The 21,566-nt window shown below is 41.1% G+C and overlaps 2 protein-coding genes and 1 long non-coding RNA gene across 5 annotated transcripts; 1 reads left to right on the forward strand and 2 right to left on the reverse strand.

The window, feature by feature from the left end:
• The first annotated feature begins 3,426 nt into the window (after nucleotides 1-3,426).
• On the forward strand, nucleotides 3,427-10,993 carry klhl36 (kelch-like family member 36). 2 transcript variants are annotated; one of them, XM_051383199.1, is made up of 9 exons: nucleotides 3,427-3,718; nucleotides 4,033-4,116; nucleotides 5,436-5,630; nucleotides 5,827-5,949; nucleotides 6,135-6,374; nucleotides 6,465-6,770; nucleotides 7,791-8,018; nucleotides 8,229-8,386; nucleotides 8,705-10,993. In XM_051383199.1, exons 2-9 carry the CDS (start codon nucleotides 4,057-4,059, stop codon nucleotides 9,285-9,287), a joined length of 1,893 nt encoding a protein of 630 aa, XP_051239159.1. In that variant the 5' UTR covers nucleotides 3,427-3,718; nucleotides 4,033-4,056; the 3' UTR covers nucleotides 9,288-10,993. The 2 variants fall into 2 exon arrangements, with proteins under 2 accessions (XP_051239159.1, XP_051239160.1); XM_051383200.1 differs by having other exon boundaries at nucleotides 3,428-3,718; nucleotides 6,153-6,374.
• Nucleotides 4,499-5,917, reverse strand: LOC127353815 (uncharacterized). 2 transcript variants are annotated; one of them, XR_007881364.1, is made up of 2 exons: nucleotides 5,793-5,917; nucleotides 4,499-5,642 (listed from the first exon to the last, which is right to left on the reverse strand). It is a non-coding gene; the product is annotated as an uncharacterized LOC127353815 (long non-coding RNA). The 2 variants fall into 2 exon arrangements; XR_007881365.1 differs by having other exon boundaries at nucleotides 5,801-5,895.
• Nucleotides 10,994-11,050: 57 nt separating the features above from the next.
• Nucleotides 11,051-20,600, reverse strand: zgc:56622 (uncharacterized protein LOC326033 homolog). Its single transcript, XM_051383310.1, has 11 exons — nucleotides 20,442-20,600; nucleotides 20,269-20,365; nucleotides 18,334-18,507; nucleotides 17,842-17,958; nucleotides 14,308-14,385; nucleotides 13,854-13,970; nucleotides 13,375-13,487; nucleotides 12,278-12,365; nucleotides 12,122-12,205; nucleotides 11,426-11,508; nucleotides 11,051-11,351 (listed from the first exon to the last, which is right to left on the reverse strand). The coding sequence occupies exons 2-11, from the start codon at nucleotides 20,356-20,358 to the stop codon at nucleotides 11,318-11,320; spliced, it is 978 nt and encodes a 325-aa protein (XP_051239270.1). The 5' UTR covers nucleotides 20,359-20,365; nucleotides 20,442-20,600; the 3' UTR covers nucleotides 11,051-11,317.
• Between the last annotated feature and the right edge of the window lie 966 nt (nucleotides 20,601-21,566).

Consider the following 21,566-nt stretch of genomic DNA (forward strand, 5'->3'; position numbering starts at 1 on the left):
AAATTGTACTCCTTCACCACAGACACTGCCTCATAACACAAAAGACACACCGGTTTTTCTCCTTGAAGCACAAACATATATTTGCTTTCCCATCTTTTATTAAATTGCCTTCCTTCTGCATCAGTTTTTCTCTTCTTGGACATTTTGGGATTAATTAACATTTCTAATCTCCGCTGGTTGGAAAACCGCCTGTTAAACGCTGAAGTGGAAACACTGGGATCTAGTGGCGGGAGGCCGCCACTTCGTGGGTCACGAAATCGACGTGCATCGTGGGAGATGTAATTTATGGTCAATGTACGCTTTAAATTAGGATAGACCTTTATTTCAAGATAACCATACGCATTTCAAGCTTTTGCGGGCCACATGAAATGACGTGGCGGGCAGGTTCCTGCCCACGGGCCTTGAGTTTGACACATATGACCTAGAGGCATAATTTCAGATTCGGAAAAATCTGTTTTATAACAAGGGAAAGCACTAAATTGAGTGTTGGTTTACATTAAAAATGAATCTTATACAGTAGGGTTTGACATAAATACTACTGCATCATCAGCATATAAACCAATTTTATTATTATTATTACTATTACTTTCTGCCCAACAACACAATTGGAGGAAATGGTTTGTTAACCAACACCAGAGCACAGTCAAGCAGAGAAATGTCCATTTGAAAAGTAAGTATACTCAGCATAATTCTAGCAATCTTGAAGTAGGTTACTACTCAAAGTCAGAATGCCTACTGTGATCAATTTAGCAGTCAGACATTTAAGTCAAAATGCTTCCCCCTCCCAATAAAATCAGGGTATAGGCTCGATAGACTGGACTTCATCTGGACCTTTCCAAGTGTGGACCCCTAGAATCATTACCTCTGACCTTTTTTGTATGAATATTTTTAACACAATGTCATGATCACATTAACATTAATATATTGTACATATTCCTACAGTGATCTGATTCCAGACAGAAAATCCAGACAGAATTTAGCCCACACAAACAACATTAACCAAACATACTTCATTTTAGCATCATGAGATTTAATCTACATTTTGCTACTGGTTACACTGTACAGTTATTGATTTTATCTATCACCATTGGAAGACAGAGGTTGAGACGTTAGTTCTGGAAATAAGAGGCAATGTCTCAAAAAGTAATCAACATGAGAAATAATTGCCACCAAGGACAAAAAAGTAAAATCAGAAGATGCATTTAATGACGTGACAAATAATATTTATATTATATCTGTGATATCCTGTGAGGAATCATCTATTTTAGAACTGTTTCAGATTTGCACACCAGAAAACACAGTAGACTTGATTATTCAGTATTCACACACTGTTTTATTCTGAAGGCAACATAATCAACTTCCGGTTTTACTTTTACTAAATTGTACAACTTGATGCAGATCAATGCAGATGTATTAATAATCCACCAGTTTTGTTTCAATCATTACATTTCAATTAATTGTAATGATCGTAAGATTTGAATTAAGGATTTTAAATAGAAACACCACATACACTAGGTTACAGAGTATACATCTAGAAAGTATTGTGCTACATTGTATGTAATATTCTGTTAGTTGCAACATTCTTAACAATGTAGGTACAACGCAAAACCACTGTGGCTACTGTCCACTGAAATACAACACAAACTACATACAACAACACAATATATCTGTGTATCTGCCAGTCAGGGGCAGGGGTTGCATGTGTATGTAGACTTCATTAAGTCCAGTGATTAATATCATAGTATTGGGTCTGTACAGCAGGCAGAGGTCAAAGGTCTCATCCCTCCTGCTGGGAATCCACTGGCTCCACCTGCTCTCTGATGACTGACACTGATGAGGCCTGATAGAGAGGCAGACCACCACCTACTCAGTCTGAGCTCTGTCACTCTGTTTGTTGTTGCATCACCCCGCCACCTGCTGGTCCACCAGCAGCCCATCGCACCCGCCTGTTCATAGCTAAATAGTGTTCATGGTTCTGGTGTTTATGGTACAAAGTGGTCATACAACAGTGAACGTTACCTTGTGTACCCATCCCCATGTGTTATGTTGATGTAAATTTACAAAAACAGCCAAGTCACAATACTGTCACATTTTTTACATTGCACATAAGATTAGCATGTGCCATTAAATACAGATGTCCAGAGGTTATTTATCAGCCTGTCTTGTGGGTTAAAAGATTAGCTGCTAGACAGGGTCATAAAACCTTGAAAATCTATTTCAAAACTTTCATAATCTCCAGTGGTTTTCTATTTTGGACACACACATAGTTCTGTTATCCTGCTGGTTTCTGTGCCCTCTTTCAGTCTCTAGTTGTCACTCACTTTGGATTTAGTTCAGATTTGGCCACCATTCAGATTCTTTATTTTTACATGTTCTACCAGTTGAATTTCTCTGTTGAGGGATTCACTCTGTAGCAACCTAGTTTGCTATTCCAGTTGTTCCACACCAGGAGAGCTTTATATGCTATGGATTCTGTTGTATAACGCAATAATTAGCCACTATTTGTTCAATTTGGGCATGTAGGGGGAATATACAAAATTCTGTTCTAACGTGCATTATTTGGAGGTAATAAACAGAATAAGTTACAGTTTTTCCAGGGGTGTTTTATCCCAATTTCTGAATTGTGAGATTGGGCCCCGTACTTCACCTCTTCCATCAGTAGTAATGTAAATTATTATTATATATATATATATATATATATATATATATATATATATATATACATTCCCATATATATATATAGGCACCTGATTTTTTCATAGATTATCTGTTTCATAAACTACTGTCAGGATATAGTTTCAGAAAATATGACAAAAAGTTACCTACTGCAGTAGTTATTCTGTTTGCAGTCACAAATCCCATCCTTTCTGAAGAAATGCACCTCAACATCCAAGTTCATTATGTCCTACTTAGGTGTATTGAGCATGGATCAGTAACATATCTTTCAAACCATCGGTGACATTGCCTGTCTTGAATGTGCTCGCATAGAGCCGGTTGTGATTGGTCCATTAGCTGCATATTATTTCCTGGATGTGTTAAAACCAGCTCCGTTAATCTAGCTCGCGAAAAGCTTCGGCTTCAAAATAAAATGACAAAATGAGGTGGCAAATGTCATTTCATTTTATTATCAAGTAAAATGACATAAACAGTTACATTTTGACTGACCACTGGTTTCTGTCAGCAGTGTCCTTTCTTTATATGAGTCAAAATGTAACAAAAGTAATTTTCGAACAATCCTTCAACTTTAAACCTCTTGAGCCTTTAAAAATCCGTTTTGAGGTTACATGGCTACGCGAAGCTGTCCCACTGTCAGGTCTCGGGATTTGTTAAATTTAACCACATGTCTTTTAATTTTCCTCATTATCCCTCCTTGCATGTTTTTTATTTGGCTGAGAGTTCTGGAGTCATGAGACAAAAGAGTTTATTTTGAAAAGCAACACCGGAAGTTGGTTTGTTTATTCAAGCTAGTTTACGGTATGCTACACTGTGCAGTCCTTTCTGTGCTCTAACAATGTATTTACAGGAACATGTCTCTGTAAGAAGACACTGTGTGAGAACAGAGAGTTTCAGGAAGCGGGTCAGTTTGTGTCGTCGTTGAAAAACGTCGTATGTCCACGGTTTCCTTCAGAAATGCAGCTGCTCTACGCTAACGAGAGATGCTGTTAGCTGTATCACAGTGTACCCCGCTACCGTCTGCTGCTCCACCACACGTCCAAATGTAAGCACTGTCACTGTAGAACAACCACAGGTTCTAGGCTTTAAAGCACAAAGCGACTGAACTTAATATGCTGTATTGTCATTGACTGCGTGTGTGAGAGAAAAAGTGTGTATTGTTGTAATATGTATTCCAATATATTCTAATATAGACCAAATGTCCTCACAGCACAGACAGATGAGGACAGTAGGTGCTCTACAGTTACTCAGCTAGGATGTCGCTGTCCTGGTCACACATTCATTCAGTAAGAATGAGGTACAGTTAGCGTTAGGTGAGTTCTTCAGAAGTGTTGTAACACATATGTGTGTGTCCTCTAGGTGATGCCTGTCTGAGGGAACATAATGGACAATGGAAAAGTGAGCCGTGTGTGTCGGCCCCAGCGGATCAGTGAATCGTCCAAGGTCAGTGTGTGTGTGTGTGTGTGTGTGTGTGTGTGTGTGTGTGTGTGTGTGTGTGTGTGAGAGAGAGAGAGAGAGAGAGAGACAGTGAGAGAGACAGTGAGAGACAGTGAGAGCTGAACCATACAGTCGGACTCACATCTGGCAGCCCATCTCTCCGCCGTCTCTCTGCATTTGTATGTCTATAAACCCTGTGTGTGCAAAAAATGTTTGCATTAAAAAATAATTTCCCAATCTGGGATTAATAAAGTAATAATTCTTCTTCCCTCTTCTTAATTTCTCCTTGGAGATCAAGCATACCAGCAAATCAGCAGTGTTGGTAGTGGAAGTGTGTTGTTTGTCAAATGTGTGTGGTGGCAATTTGTTTAATAAAGCATACAAAGTATGATCTTGTCTTTCTGTAAGGTTTTATTCAAGTCATCCATTAATAGAGTCAGCGCAGCCGTCACACACTATCGAATGTTAAAGAAGCAGTATGGTTTTATCCCTGTTGGAGCGTCACTCTAACACAGTTACACATTCCTGAGTTCTGGGACAGTAAACAGACAGATAGTGTGGTGCGATGATCATGTCCTTGGCTTCTTAGTGAAGTCTCAACATCCCGCTGTTTACTTGGACATGCAGTGTAGATAGAAACAGGGCTAAAGGTTATATGCATATAATATCCTCTTCAACAGTTGCGTATGGTTTTACAATGACCAGGTCAAAGGGTTGTATAGGTTCTTAAAAATTGCCATTACATGTGTCAAATGAATCAATAAAGGATAACTTAATTATCTGGCATTTAGAGATAATTGGCATTTGCAGATGTCTGCACCCATAGGGCCGATAAACAAAGATAAACACTTGTCAGTGTGGCTGCTGTGGAACAGTGTTGGCACTCCCCTTTGTGAGTTTCGGGAAGTTGGTCCTTCTAAAAGACAGTCAGTCTGATCTAAAACATTAAGCGTTACATTTATATTACATTATAATGTATAGAATAATGCAGTTGAATGATGTGACTTCTGACACACTGTACCCCGCTCTCCCTTCAGTACCAGTCAGCATAACCCAATGTATTTTTCTATTTCATTCATTTATTTAAAAAAGTCACACACACAAACATGTTGCTGGCTCTGATCAGTGTGTAGTTTTCAGTCCGTCCCTCTTATAAATGCAACTGAAAAATTTACTACAGATTAGCCTGAGCCAACTGGAAGCCACATCTGGAGTCACAACAGTCTAGTAGAGCTGTCCACTTTTGATCCAATCACCAGTGACGCGTTTTAATGGCAGGTGTAAACAGGGCCAGCCTTGTTGTCATTGTGTTGTTGTGTTGGCAGGTGTTCCGCTGCGTGGAACAAGGTTTGGAGGTGTTGCAGGGCCTCAATGAGCAGCGGCAGCACAGCCAGTTCTGTGATGTGGTGCTGGTGGCCGACGACCAGCGGCTCCCCGCGCATCGAGCTCTGCTGGCTGTCTCCAGCCCGTACTTCTACGCTATGTTCACCTTGGGCATGAGGGAGGAACGCCAGGAGGAGGTACATAGGAGGCTGGAAAGAAAATTAGCCTTACGGTCTTATTTCCCTTACTTGTTGTGTTTTTCTACATTATTCTCATCTTATTTATTTTCTGTCTCATTTTGCATATTTATTATCGTTACTATTAAAATTATTATTAATGTCTAGTATATGTGTGACTACCAATTAACCTCCTTTGTCCTCTTCCTGTCTGCAGGTGCAGCTGGTTGGGATGTCCTACATCGGTCTGACGGCTGTAGTGGACTTCCTGTACAGTGGAGAGCTGCCATTGGATGGAGGAAACATTGACTATGTGCTGGAAGCTGCCCACCTCCTACAGGTAAGAAACTTTATGCATTTTCTGTTCAGCACATACAAACCCATAAGTATGAAAGTAAACAACTTTTATAATTATTATACACAAATGAAAACAAACCAATGAATGTTATATTACATTTCTGCCAATAGATCCTCCTAAATGTTACACACTGAACCCTTTAAGATGTTAAGTAAAATGTGATGTAGAAACCTGCTGTTGTTCAGGTGTGGCGTGTGGTGGATTTCTGCTGCCAGTACCTGGAGAGGGAGGTGAGTGAGGACAACTACCTGTACCTGCAGGAGCTGGCTCTGCTCTACAGTCTGGAGCGTCTCGACACATTCATCGACCACTTTATCCTTGCACGCTTCGCCACACTCTCCTTCACCCCCGATTTCCTGCGGGACATTCCTTTACACAAACTCACCTCTTACCTCTCCAGTGGCCAGGTAAATATTGTTTATACGCTGAGATTGAGGGTTTATTCTTGACCTTGAACACAGCAGTGACATCATAAGAAGTAATCTCTCCATTATCAGGTTCAGCATGACAGCGAGCAAGCGCTCCTCCAGGCCGCCCTGCAGTGGCTCAGCCACAGTCCCGAGCGTACCGTTCACGCCAGGCAGCTCCTCTCCCACATCCGCTTCCCTCTGATGCCGATGGGGGACCTCGTGGGACGGGTGCTGCCGGCGGTGCGGGCCTTGCTGCCGGAGGAGGCCGGATGTGAGGCCCTGGTGGAGGAATCTCTGGCGTATCACGCCAGGCCCAGCGCCCAGCCGCTCCTGCAAACAGGACGCACCACGCTGAGGGAGGGAGTAGAGCGGCTCCTGCTGATTGGAGGAGAGGTAGAGATGTAAATCAGATAAAAGTTTACTGTTAAATGAAAGTGCCACTCTTTTGATATTTAAAAAATCACAGAAATTGTTAAATATTACTGCCAAAGGGAAAAACTCTCCAGGACACTGAGGACACTGAGTCAAAAATGAAGAATTTGATTTGGACTTGAGTGATAAGATTCTTGACTGGATTAACTGGACTTAAGACTGGATTGACTAAAGACTTAACTTGAAACAAAATATATGTAAGTGTCAAGTTGGTAATATGTCATAACCAGATAAAATAAATAAGATAGAGATTCATAGGCCTTACACAGCCATACAACTTTAATTTGAGACTTTCTATTGTAAGAATTGGGGATGTTCTTGGTATCTAATGTTGCTGCAGATTAAAGAAACATTTAAATTGCTTAATCTAAAAGTAAGAAAACACAGAACACAGTCCAAATTTAGCACAATTTAAAGACAGCCACACACAGCCAGGCTTCACAACTTACTCTATTTGATACCCCAGTATATCCTTCCCCCTGAATAGTGCCATGTCTAACCGATTTGTTGTGTGAGGTTAGATGGGTGGAGAGTGGGATTGCCTGGTAGAATCACAAAGCAGACCACAGTAACCAAATATAATGACTATACCAGCAGGGAGATGGAGACGCAACAGTTAACCAGTAGCAACATTTAACCCACTTGTCAACTAATCATGCACATCCTTAGTAAGAATTGTGACATGACTTGGCCTCCTCTTAAATGACTTGAGACTTGATTTGACTATGGCCGTTAAAGACTGATCCTGACATTTAAACTCAGCAGAACAGAGCAGACCTGTAAGAGCTGGTGTAGTCCTTGCTGCAGTGGCCAGGCGTTCAACTACAACCTGTGGCCCTTTGCTGCGTGTCCCCCACTCTCTCCCCCCTTTTCCTGTCACTCTTCAGCTGTCTCTATCAATTAACACCAATAAAATATATCTAAAAAAACAAAACCAGAATCTCACTAGATTCCTGTAACCTTCTCTCTTTACTTCTCGAGGTGTCAGAACGTGGAGAGGAGCTGAGTGCCAATGTTTGCCGACTGGACGGTGAAACAGGAAGCTGGGAGGTGGAAACCGAGCTGCCGGCCCAGCGGAGCCATCACTGCCTGGCAGTGCTGGGGGGCTTTATCTTCGCTGCTGGCGGCAGCTCGTCCAGGGACAATGGTGGTGACGCAGCCTGTAACCTGCTGTACAGATACGACCCCCGCCACAACCAGTGGACCAAGGTACTGTAGCAAAGAGCCACTTCTATTCTCCTTATCGATTACTGGTCCGTTTATATAGCAGCATACACAGAAGATGCAGATTTGGATGTTCATTTTAACAAAAGTGCCAGAATATCCAGTGAAGGATTTCATTATTTATTTATTTTTTTGTTCACACTTTGTTCATTTGTTGTCTTTTAGCAGTGACAGTGTGACAGTGTGTTTTTCCAGGGTGCTCCAATGAATCAGCGGCGAGTGGATTTCTACCTCGGGGTAGTTGGAGAGTGCCTGATTGCCGTGGGTGGGAGAAATGACAATGGAGCTTTGTCCTCTGTGGAGGTTTATTGTCCCGCTGAGGACTGCTGGTCCTACGTGGCAGAACTGCCCAGGTAGGAACACACGTTACTACTGCAATATACTATTCTTATTTTATCGTATGAAGTTGGCAAAGACAAATTAGAGGGACTGTTTTCACCGGAAAAGGGGGTGGGAGCTTGACATAAGGCCAAAGTACTCGGATGGGCTGCTCTCGTTACGGCCTCATAGGGCTGCTAGCATGGCTGTACACATGTAGTCTTTATTATATTTTCTTTATTTGAGTACCTTTACCTTTATTTTATGGCAGCTTTTTGTTTCTTTATCATAGTTGTTACATTTTTTTCTTAAGCCGTTAAACAGTTTGGCTTTTTGAATTCTGTCTTTTGTAGGTGTACTTACGGCCATGCTGGGACGGTCCTCGACGGCATAGTCTACATCTCAGGTGGTCACGACTATCAGATCGGCCCATACCGCCGAGATTTCCTGAGTTATGATCCATCACGGGACAGTGACGTTTGGGTGGAATGCCAGGCTATGTCTCTGGCCCGGGGCTGGCACTGCATGGCCTCCCTCAACCACCTCATCTACGCCATCGGGGGCAGCAATGACCACGAGGACACCACAGAGCGCTTTGACATCCTGCAGGTGGAGTCCTATGACCCGCACGGTGGCCAGTGGACCCGGGTGGCGCCACTGCTGCTGCCTAACAGTGAGGCAGGGCTCGCAGTCTGGGCAGGGAGGATCTATGTGCTTGGGGGCTACAGCTGGGAGAGTATGGCGTTCTCCAGAGCCACTCAGGTGTACAACCCCGATAAGGGCTCATGGTCCAGAGGGCCAGACCTGCCGAAACGCATCGCAGGGGCCTCGGCTTGTGTGTGCACCGTGAAACCCTCACAATCATCTCCCTCTTCGGAGAGGAAGAAGATGGGACGAGGGATGAAAGGAATGTCACACCCCACGTATCCGTGTTGAAGGTCTTTCTGTTGGTGCAAAAATAAGGCCAGACTTTTGGCAGAGCTTGGTGTACTTCAGATACTAACTCTTCAATAGAAGATATTTAGTATCAGAATAATTTTGCCCAGAGGCACTGCAGCATCACAACAAGGGACAGGAGGAGCAATAATGATAAACACTGAATTAACAATTTCCTTTAGCAAATAACAACTAATAAGTGTATGTTGACAACAGCTACATTATATGATGCACAGTCTTTGTGTTGCATAAGCATTCACAGTTAGATATCATCTGAAGACAGCAATCATTTTTGTCTCCTTGCTACCGTAGATGCAACAGTATGCTTTTGCATTCAGGTGTCTGTCTTGTCTTTTTAAAGTCAGGAAATGAGAGCTTGTAGAAGTTCGGAGGCTGAATGATGGGTTGATATTAAGTGTTAACTTGAAAGATTAAGCTCAAGATTTAAGCGTGGGAGTTGTAGTCTTGCACTCTAGTCTGTGCTGTGAATAAATCCATCCCATGCACACAGGAAAGCCACCAGGAAGGTTGTGTTAAAACTGGGTATACCCGCTGATTCTTTTGTACATTACTGATAGTTTGGAACCGTTAAACACATGAAAAACTCTTAACCAGCATACATCTGTATTTTGGTTTTATATATTAATTTAATTTAATTTTCTTCAAACCAGAAGCCAAAAGAATCTACACATAATGGACAGAACAGCAGACTGTGATGTTTCAAACCTTCATCTCTTTGAAATGAGTTCACTTCACTCATACAGAGCTTAATGTGTGCTTCAATACATTTTTTCTGTTGATCATATTTGATCACCTGGTTGAGCACGATGCCTCTCTACACACCTGTAGCAATGCGTCTCTGTCATTGGCCCCTAACACTGTAAAACAAGACTAATGCTTTATTTGCATGTCTTCCACATTGATCATACAGTGAGGAAGCTGACTTATGGCCTGGGGCGTGCAGCTTTAGCCTCAGTCTTTTAGCACAATATGATGTTAGAAAGCCATTAAGAACATAAGACTCCTCTTGCAGTCTACTTGTTTTAAAACCAGTGCCAGGGACATTTGTCTTTACAGCTAGCAAAACAGCAGCGACTAGCAACAATAAGCTGCTTTTGTCTTGTCTGAAATCAAGGACCAGTTGTTTCAAGAGTTGCTACTGATTTGTAAGAGGGGTGGGAAAGATAAAATATTTCACTCTGCTTTCGTTTGAGAAGGGTCTCCTACAAGAACTGTAGTTGATTAACACACTGAATGCCTGAGTCAATTGTGTTGCTCTTTCTCTGTTAGATACTGGGTCAGGTGACACCTGTGGTGCACCAAATCCCAAGACACCCTCAGATTCCTCATTCCAGCTCCAAGGACTACCCACTTTGCAGGACTAAAAGCAGTAGAATTGTCATTGTCTCTAAGCACTGCCTCTAGAGTACAAAGTACATCATTCTTGATTATTTGTGTTATTTTATAAGTATATAGACAGATTTAAACCTGTCTGCACACTGGAAAGCATCGCCTGTACTCCGGTGTCACACACCAAAGCACAAATCCTCACAGAGAAAATGTTACATTACGGAAGCCCTGAGAGGCTTAATGCTTTTCCAAGGTTCATCCGGAAATGCCTACCTTAACACACATATACAGTGAGTGTGATGAGTGTGGTTATAATGTGCTCAGTATTGTAATAAAATATAAGTGTTTCAGAGTTATATGTTGGACTGGTCCTTTGTAAATCTTAACTTATCAAATTAATAAAATAATAATAATAAAAACGTACAGTATTTTATTCACAACAGGAAAATAGAAAGAGAAAAGTAAGTTTTCAGCGCAATAGAAAAGAGCTCTGATACGTGTTGGTCACATTTAGTACATTCATATTTGGAGACTGAATCTTCTTCAGATTTGTCTTCATCGTCACATTTCATCATTATTTGGTAAACAAGTCACTAATGGATTACAGTGTGATACTGCAGCTGGTCCTGTTGATGTGTATGGCATTAGTAGTAGTTTCTCTCTCCTCTCTCCTGGCAGCTTCATACAAAGGGGTAGTACGGATGAGACTTGAGTCTGAGAAACAGACAAACAGTCATCAGTGTGGAAATAGCTGCACGACTATTACCAGAATGGATGTGGTGACTTACTCTTCAATCATGTCGGCCCTCCAGCCTCGGTCCAGTCCTCTCAGTGCTCTCATGTCTTCTTCAGTCAGGCTGAAGTCAAAGATCTGCACAAAACAGAAACAGATTCTGACAGCTTGCTTTTACAGACACACTGATGCTCATAGTCCTAATACATCACATACTCCATGATAACGCTTTTTGTGCTGAATGATAGTACAGCTCTGGCATTATTCTATTGGTTGGATTGCCATTAAATGTGTTCCCCAGTGTAATAACTTTGGTGATCCCTGGACTCCTCATCCAGCCCATTGTTGTTATACTTTTTATATACAGTATATGACACACAGCGAAGGACCACAGGTTGGATTCAAACCCAGCCGCAGCAGCAAGGACTCAGCCTTGGTATGAATGCAGTTTTAAATATGTACATATATAAAAATAAAAATAAAACAAATATGGCTTGTTTTTGAAAAACTGAATTTGGTTGGAAGTAGGAGCTCTGTTGGGCCATAGCTGCATGTAGGTGGAAGTGGCATTCTGCAGTTTCCCAAAAGCAACCAAACAATTCAAACATCCACAATCTGTGAGAAGTGAACAATGTCTAATGACACTGCTTTCACAAAGCAGTAAAGTGAGCACTAAAGAAAGTGTGCCGTTCAAAAGAGTGAGCCTGAGAGATAGACAGTGTGTAGACGTGGAGCGGTGGAGAGGTTTCACCTTTGTGTTTTCCAGGATGTGATGAGGCTTGTCACTCTTAGGGATGACTGAAATACCCTGCTGCACATGGTACCTCAGCAGTACCTGGGAGAATATACCACTGTTACTAACAAAGAAATACACACAAACATTTACAGCGCACACACTCACACTCACCTGTGCAGGGCTGTGCCTGTGCTTCTTGGCTATATCTGCAACAACCGGGTCCTCCAGGAGCTTATGTGGATCAGTGTCTCCTCTGAACCTGAGATAGGAAAGATAAAAAGGGCACAGAGATTTTTTTATCAGTCGGCGGGTATTACATTTCTATCGCACTCATTCCTTCATATTTCTGATACTGCATCCTACTTCAGCACCAGAAACATCAAAGAACCCCGTCTGCAGTCAGCTGGAGCTGTGAATTTCATTAGACTACTTCTATTGAACTCAGGCTCAGAGGTTGTAGATCAGATAAGGCTTATTAGAGAATAAAACCTACACCATAGCAATGAGGCTAGGTGTTGTAACATCTGCTGACCTGCTGACCTCGCAAAGCCAGACCACATCAGTAAGATCTTTTTAGAACTAATTATAAGAAGTCCACGAGGAGAAACTAAAACTGGTAGAGCTCGTCTCAGGATCCACGTCTGCATATACTTCTCTCCAAGTACCACCGCTGTGACCGACGTTAAAGCTGCAGTAGGTAACTTATATAAAAATAACTTTTTGTCATATTTGCTCCACCAGGTGAGCCACCAGGGTGCCCAAAAGTCAGCTTTTTGAAAATTTTTGTATATAGTGGTGTGTTCTTTAAACCAGTTTTTCCTAAAATTTGTTTTTTTAGATGTTGAATCGTAACCCCTGTATTGTGATACCTTTCATATTGCTAGACTCTTGCCAATACACAGCTCTTGTCCAAAATGTATCCTGTTTGTTAATACATGAAATTAAAGAGCAAAACAGTTTTTCTGTACTCTCTTAACTGATGTGAAGATGTAGGATTAGGTAGACAAAGGGTTAGCTATAGGATGAGAGATAACCTGTACAATAACAACCCCTGAGTTATTTGTTTACGGGCTCTAATGTGGTTGAGACTGTGCAGCATGAACCAACACATGTGGATCTAAATAAGTGTGTCCACAAAAATGACCCCTGAGCATGATCACACCGAACTTGATATGAACTGATATCAACAGATATTATTCAGGTTCTTGATTCCTTTTTAATCATCAGTATGAGTCAGTGGAGTGTGTGAGTGATGCTGTATGTCTTACAGCTCTGGAGGTCTCCCAGGTGAGCCGAAGGGGCTGTGGGCAGTCAGGGCGATGTTCTTGGATTTACAGAACTCTATCATGTCTGTCTGCACCAAGTAGGGATGTAGCTCCACCTATGAATGACATAACACCAAATAAAAGGTGAGCACATACAGATGCTGATTGAGACAGCTTAGGAATTTTCTGAAGGTGGAGCTGGAGGACCATAATTTCACTCTGGGAAGTTCTCCTTAAAGAACAATGTAAATAAAAGCATGACTTGTTACAGTACAGTTACAGTAAGCTAGGTGCACCAATGTATAATGTAATGTGAGTAAATCAGGACACCGCAAATCACTTCTTACTAGCACAGTAAATGAAAGTATAGGACATGGATCCATACTTTAAGAATGATAAGAAAGTAAATATAAAACAAAAATGTTTTGAATAAAGAGACTTTCTCCTGCTTATTTTTTATAAAGGAGCTAAATATGCAGTACCTGATTGACAGCAGGAGGAACCCTGCACAGAGCAAGAAGTCTCTCCAGCTGCAGGATGCTGAAGTTGGACACACCGATGCTCTTCACCTTCCCTGAGGCTTGCAGGGCTTCCATCCCCTGCAAACACAACAGCAGTAACACACGTCTCTCATCCATGCTAAAAGGCTTATGTGGTTTAACTAAAAAAGTTCAAATTCTCCTTCCTATGCCAGATGGGTGAAGTATGCTTTATTTAAATTAACCTTAAGGGAGAAAAACGTTTAGGAAACCATTTATATTCTGTTTTTCTGACAGAAGTGCATTTACTGTATATAAATATTTGTATGTGTACATTTATGTAATTTCCATTCCCTTTAGCCATTACTATTTCAGCTATAATGTTTTTTCATCGTTCTTTCAGTGATTGAGCTAGTGCCAGTGCACATGCAAAAGGAGACCGTACATGTGTTCTTACCCTCCACACATCTATATAGTCTATGTCAGAGGTCAGAATCTTTCCATCCTTCTCTGGGAAAAGCTCATCACCCACTTTCTAGGAAGAAATGTAAAGTTAATAGTCAGTAATGCTTGTTGACAAGATACACCATGTGTCCTTTCCTCAATATTTGTAATTACCTCCCTCTCTCAAGGATATTTGCAAATTTAGAATACATATAGAACCAGAAAATGACTCTTAACCTTTGTTTGATATTTGCAATTAATAAAGTAAGTATAAATAGTACCCACTTAGAAGTAACATTGCCGCTCTGCAGTTTTTGCTTCTTTTAGCTTATTGTTTTGGATAGACTCTATGGTTGAGTCTCGCAGCTCTCACTAATGCCCTTTATACCATGGTCTGGATGAAAACTCAGTTCTGATTTGATTAATTCCTGATGTAGGACACTTGTTACGTACTTCCAGTGAAACTGTCTGTCGTTCTAAATGAATGTGCAGAAATAAATTGAATGAAAACAAAATCTGAATATCTCATAAATATATCCTACAACACTGAGTGTAGTCCTTTTCTGCCTCATCCTCTGAACACCACAGAATGGTGACACAATGCCCCTCTGAACTAAGCAATACTTTGTATAAACAATCCTCCAACATCCCGTCCGCTATTCAGCTCGCTACCTCAGGCTGCTCATTCTTGCAAATCTTGATATTGATTTGGGTATACCGACATTGCTGATAGCTAGCTAGTGTTTTAAAATATATGTATGTATATATATATATATATATATATATATATATAAAAGTTAAAAATACGATAACATTTTATTTACTAGTGCAGTGCCTGTAGGAAGTATGTATTGCTATAGAAAATGGGAGGTTAAGTAGCTTTTTCATAGATGGCCAAATGAGGTTGAGTTTGAAGGTGGGACGTCAGGGAGATTGATAACTATTGTGTTTTCATATAATTTGTCTTTTAGCAAGGACACTGTAGGGAGATGAACCCCATTCCACTAATGTGAAAGTACCACACCTCATGGTCAGCGCATATAAATTCTGAAAGAAGAAAGAAATCTGAAATGGGATGAAACCTGGCAGCATAAACAGACTAACTTGTAGCATAGCCTAGTAAATGAACTGGGCAGGACATATTATTTAGCCCTGTAATATAGGCTAGCATACATCAGACAGAGAGAGAGAGAGAGAGAGAGAGAGAGAGAGAGAGAGAGGGAGAGAGAGAGAGAGCAATGGCAGTAAGGGTTTCCACATCAAAAAATGGTTATGAAACTACCAAAATAGTGTGAAGGTCAGACAGTCTGATAACTGCACAGGTCTCTCACTCATAATAAAGAGAAAATGTCCCACAAAGCAACCTTACAGGACCAAACAACAGTAACGTAGTAACTGTAACTGTCTTTGGCAACTTACATGAGGAAAAAAACATACCACAGCTGTACGTGGAGAAGCGTCTGTCCTCCAGCCTGTCCTACCAACTCTTCTGTTACATTTCTGCCCGAAAAACAGCGTCTGTCACCGGCGAAAAACTGTATGCGATCAAAAATCACCACAACTGCCAGCCCTCCGGACCGAGACATCAGTTTACTTTCCACCGGAAAACATTCTCCGTCTTGTGAGTGAGGGAGTCAGACAGCGTCCAGTTTACTGCTGGTGATTATGTATAATTATGTAATTTAGAGTGAAAAACATAACTTTCCAGGATGTTTGGTGGGTCAGGATCTCAATCACTACACATTAGGGCTCTGCAGTGATTGGCTCTGGTGCGCACGTGGCTATGGTGGCTATGGTAATGCTAGCGGAATTCTAAATCATTTATGAAATAATTTATTAACTGTATCTTTGTAGTCCAAACAAAGCTGACATTGCACACCCTTAAACCTCACAGCAGCCATGTTGAAACTCTCAGGTCAGTCTGATCCTGATCTGCAGAGATATTTGAGCCACACACACACACACACACAGACAGACAGAGATTCCTTGCTTTATAGATAGAAGATAGATAGATAGATGTGTTCAACTAAAATGAATGGTCTTAATTTTTTCAAATCCTGCTAGCATAATGTTAGCTCTCTGTTTTTCGTAGCTGAGCTAAAGCACTCTAACCACCCTCACCACTCACTCACTGTGTTCCACAAGGTTTTGTTCTGGGTCCCCTACTTTTCATCATCTATATCCCCCCTCTCTGCAATATTTTCCGTTATTTTGGTATTCACTTCCACTGTTATGCTGACGACACCCAAATCTACATCACCACCAAACCAGACACTGCCCTCACGGACTGCCTGGAAACCAGACTGCCTGGAAACCATTACAAACTGGATGTCAAACAACAAGCTCAAACTCAATGGCAATAAAAGTGAAGTTCTTCTCAACAGATCCAAATCATCACTCTCCAAATCCCATCCCCTCAGTATTCTCATCGATGGCTGTCTGGTCCCCACTTCAATCGAAGTTAAAAGTCTTGGCGTCATCTTGGACAGTACTCTCTCACTCACATCCCACATCAACAACATCTCACGTACATCCTTACCTCAATGGGTGCTCAGGCTTTTAGCTGCTCTGCACCTAGACTGTGGAACTCACTTCCACTACACATCCTCTCTCTGGACTCCCTGGACTCTTTCAAGTCTCAACTCAAAACACACCTTCTTATTTGCTATAAATACTCTGGCCCCCAACTGTTTTACTCTCTGCATTCATTTATTTAGCTACACTGTATTTTCTTTTTAATTTTATATGTATTTTATATGTATTTACTATGCTGTGTATTTTATGCCTATTTCTGCAGTTGTTTTTACCTGTAAGGTGACCTTGGGTGTTGTGAAAGGTGCCAACAAATAAAATTTGTTATTATTATTATTATTATTATTATTATTATGAGCGGAGGGAACTACAAAACATCTCCTATTGCTAAGTTGTATCTATGGTTTGTCCTATTTACTGGAGTAGTGAACAACATTTCCATTACAAAAGAACCTTATGGGATGGTAATGATTTTTCCAGGTATTAGTCAAACCCTCAAGTGTTACCAGGGAAATAGAGGTATGTCTTGTAAAAAAAATAAAAATAAGTTAATGGTCACCAAAGTATAAGCAGGATAATGCCGTTCGAGGTCTCTATTACCAGGAATTATTGGACAACATGGAGGCCAGAAATGTCCTACACGTGGGTCAGTTTTGTAATAAGGCATATGCCACATATAAAACAGTTTTGATGAGGTGAGGTGGAGAGAAACACAACTCAAAGGGATAGCCATGTAGCTTTTTGTCTGCAAATGCTGGCTAATATGTTAGCCATTATGTGATAATCCATGTGTCTTTTTTCTATTCTCTGAGTTTGGTTTGGAGGGTTTCTGTCACGTGATGAATCGTGACGCAGTTTTAAAACATTTCTTGTTGTGGCAGGGCCAGAAATCAGCTCCAGTCAAGTACTTTTTCCTTAGCCGACACCCCCCCCTCCAAAAGACCTCTGGGATAAGACAGGATAAGGGATAGTAAAATCTGAATTCTGAAATACTATTATGAATGTGAGGTTCAACCTTCAGGCCAACTGGGAAATGCACGAGGTAAAGATCCAGGTAGTCCAGCTGGAGATCACTCAGGGACTTATTCAGACAGATAGGGATGTCCTCTGGGGCATGATGGGTACCCCACAGCTGGTAAAAGGGTACAGAACAGAATGGTTAACAAAAAAACATCTTATTTAATATATAAGGCACCATTTAAAAAAAAAAAAATGTAATGAATAAAATTGTCTATAATATGGTATTTTTTCTTTTAATGACTAAAAAGCTTATTTTAAACTACAAGAAGTTTTGAACTGGTTATGAAAAAGTTTTCTATTGATGCCTTTATATGACCTACTACCAGAACCAACATAAAATGAAAGTTTCTTGTCTGGGCTTTAACAAATCAGAAAACACCAAATAACCCCCCTTTATCTGTGTGTAAGGTTTAGTTTTTCCACTTTCAAGCATGATATTGCTATTCAAAAAGGACAAAGTGGCCCTGCTGTTCTCCTCAGCACCCACCTTACTGACGATGAACATGTCCTGCCGCCTGATGATGCCCTGCTGCATCTTGGAACACAGAGCCTTGCCAATATCAACCTCGTTGCTGTAGCTGTAAGCAGTGTCTATGTGGCGGTAGCCAGCCGCAATGGCAGTCTCTACTGCACCCTGGGTTGAGGTGCGCAGAAGGTGGGACTGCAACAAGTAGAACATTTTGAAAATGGGCCATTAACTCTCTTTCATCTCCACCGCTATCTGCTATATTAAAGGTCCAGTGTGTAACATTTAGGAGGGTCTATTGGCGGAAATAAAACATAATATTCATTAGTGTATAATCACCTAAAAATATGAATCATTATGTTTTCGTTACCTTAGACTGAACTGTCCATGGAGGCCGCCATGTTGAAACGCCATGTTTCTACAGTAGCCCAGAATGGACAAACCAAACACTGACTTCTAATTTGCGTTTTTCATGAGTTTTATGGTCACACAATACACACCTCACCCGTTTTCTTTACCAGCTCATCTGCAACGTCACCGCTGGATGCCACTAAATCCTACACACTGGTCCATTAAAACCACTAAAACCATCACTTCTCTTTGTATTGATCCAGAACTTTGATCCAGGAAATATCTCTCCAATCCGAATTGTTCACAATATAAAATGCATTGTGAACTTTAGTAGAGGCTGTCGGTATTCTTAGAAATGATCTGCTCCTGGTCCTTATGGTAATTATATATATACTTCTCAAACTTACTCTAGCATGGTTGCTTATCGTTAGATGAAAAGATCTTACACCTGTCTGTTAAATATGATGCTAGCAACTGGTTAGTTAGTACAGTAAAGTACAGCCTAACAAAATCTGCTTGAATTCAGTCGTCAAGAAACCGGCTGCTACATAAGCCCTGTAAAACCACAAATTGGATTGGATTGTTATGAATATTTTTGCAGGAAATATACAAAGAAATTTAGCTATAGATGTGCTGATAGGCTGATTTTGTTTCCTTTGCACAGAGCCAGGCAAGCTAAGCCTGTTTCCCTATGTTTCTGGTCTTTATGCTAAGGTACGCTAACTGGCTGCTTGCTGTTGCTTCATATTTAACAGACAGACATGAGAGTGGTATCAATTTTCCCAGCAAGAAAGCAAATAAGTGTACTTCTCAAAATAAAAGCACTGAATAGGAATATCTAAACATGGCATTATTTTATTTCAAAATCTTCATACATTCTATAAATACATGTCTTTCTTCATTGAACTTTATTGAAGCCTATCACTTATGTGGCCGTAACAGATTATTAAATGTGTTCATTATTCTTCTAAATTAATGTGTTAGATTTGCCAGCATTTGACACCAAACTGTGGTGGCAGGTGGGGTGGCCCGGAATGTTTTAGGGGTGGCCACTGCCACTCCCCTCTAGATCTGCCCCTAACAGAAATATAAACATGAAAACAGGAAGTTATCCAAGGTAATCATTTGTTGTCTTGTTGTCTTTTTGCCAAAACTACAACGTGTCATTTAATAAGCTTTATAAATGCTTCTTTGCATACTTCTGAACTTCGGACGGAGCAAAGCTAGCTGTTTCCCCATCCTTCCAGTTGTTATGCTAAAATAAGCTAATCTAGCTCCATATTTAATGCATAGACATAAGAGGTATATAAATTCTCATCTAATTCTCTGCAAGAAAGACAAAAATGTCAAACTATTTATAACTGAGGCAGGATCTGCATGCAGTCCCTTTGCACTTTGAACTGGACAAGGACGAATACTCTGCCAATCAGAAACCAGTACTTTCAGTTGCCGCCCTGTAGGCAGACTTCATTCAGTAAATAGCCTTTTAAAATGCATATTTAAAATAATCATTAAGAACATTACCCTAAACATTATGCAACTGATGACAACTGGATTATCTACAGTAAAAAGCAGATGTATATAGGAGTGAGTGTTGAGGCTAACCTTCCATGTCCCCAGACCCAAAACTGGCATTCGTGTGCCATCGTTCAGCTCTATGGTCCTGGCCACCTGTTTGTCCTCCGTGGAGTTCATTTAATCACTGTAGCAGAAAAACAAAATGAGAACCTCAACACGTTCTAGTACACTATCAGAGCGTTCCTCTTCCTCTTTTTCACCTTGAACCGGCACTGCTGAGTCAACGTCCTTTTTCTGTTTTTCTGCTGAGTTCACTTCTCTGTCTCATGTGTTCCTGTCTCTCTCTCTCTCTCTCTCTCTCTGTCTCTCTCTCTCCTTCACCTCTCGCTATGTCTTTGGCTTTCCTCTTCCTGCCTTATCAGTGCAGTGGTTAATTATTGGACAACACACAAAGTACTTCACCACCACCAAGTATTTATGTGTACACTCAGTTAGTGAGGAGGAGCATGTTGCAAAGGTCACTCTTCTCATAGGGGCACACACACACACACACACACACACACACACACACACACACACACACACACACACACACACACACACACACACACACACACACACACACACACAGTAAAGGTCACATTGTGAGAAAAGTCTGCTGTAATATTACCAGTCCAGCATTAGATGGTGTTATTGTATCGCGGTACTGTGCAGCTACAGTACAAATGCTGTAGGTTTATAGGAAAAAAGTTTTAATTTACTGAGTCCTTGCTGCAGTGGCCCAGGGTTCGAATCTGACCTGCGGCCCTTTGCTGCGTGTCATCCCCTCTCTCTGCCCCCCTTTCCTGTCTATCTTAAGCTGTCACTATCAAGTAAAGGCAATAAAAGCCCCCCCCCCAAATTTTCCTAAATCAGATTTTTTTATTGTGCACTCATAGGAATATCCATAAAAGTGTTGGTTTATGCATTTTAATAATGCTAATTTATAATATATACATTACATATTTATCTGTAAAGTAATTAATGTCATCATGTTGAAAAGTAAAACTATCATCAAACAACCATCCAAACTGTATTTCACAGGAACTGTATTTCATTATTGGAACAGTTATGAGTGATGTGGTCATTTGTATCAAAAAAAAACAACCTCCCTCTCGCTTGAGGATGACACAGATACCACCCCAAGAGGGTGGTATCTGTGTCATCCTCAAGCTCGGGTCCTCTACCAGAGGCCTGGGAGTTTGGGGGTTCTGCGCAGTATCTTAGCTGTTCCTAGGACTGCGCTCTTCTGGACTGAGGCTTCTGATGTTGTTCCTGGGATCTGTTGGAGCCACTCCCCCAGTTTGGGGGTCACTGCCCCGAGTGCTCCTACTACCACGGGGACC

Source organism: Dicentrarchus labrax, unplaced genomic scaffold, assembly GCF_905237075.1.
Source record: "Dicentrarchus labrax unplaced genomic scaffold, dlabrax2021, whole genome shotgun sequence".
Lineage (NCBI taxonomy): Eukaryota > Metazoa > Chordata > Actinopteri > Moronidae > Dicentrarchus > Dicentrarchus labrax.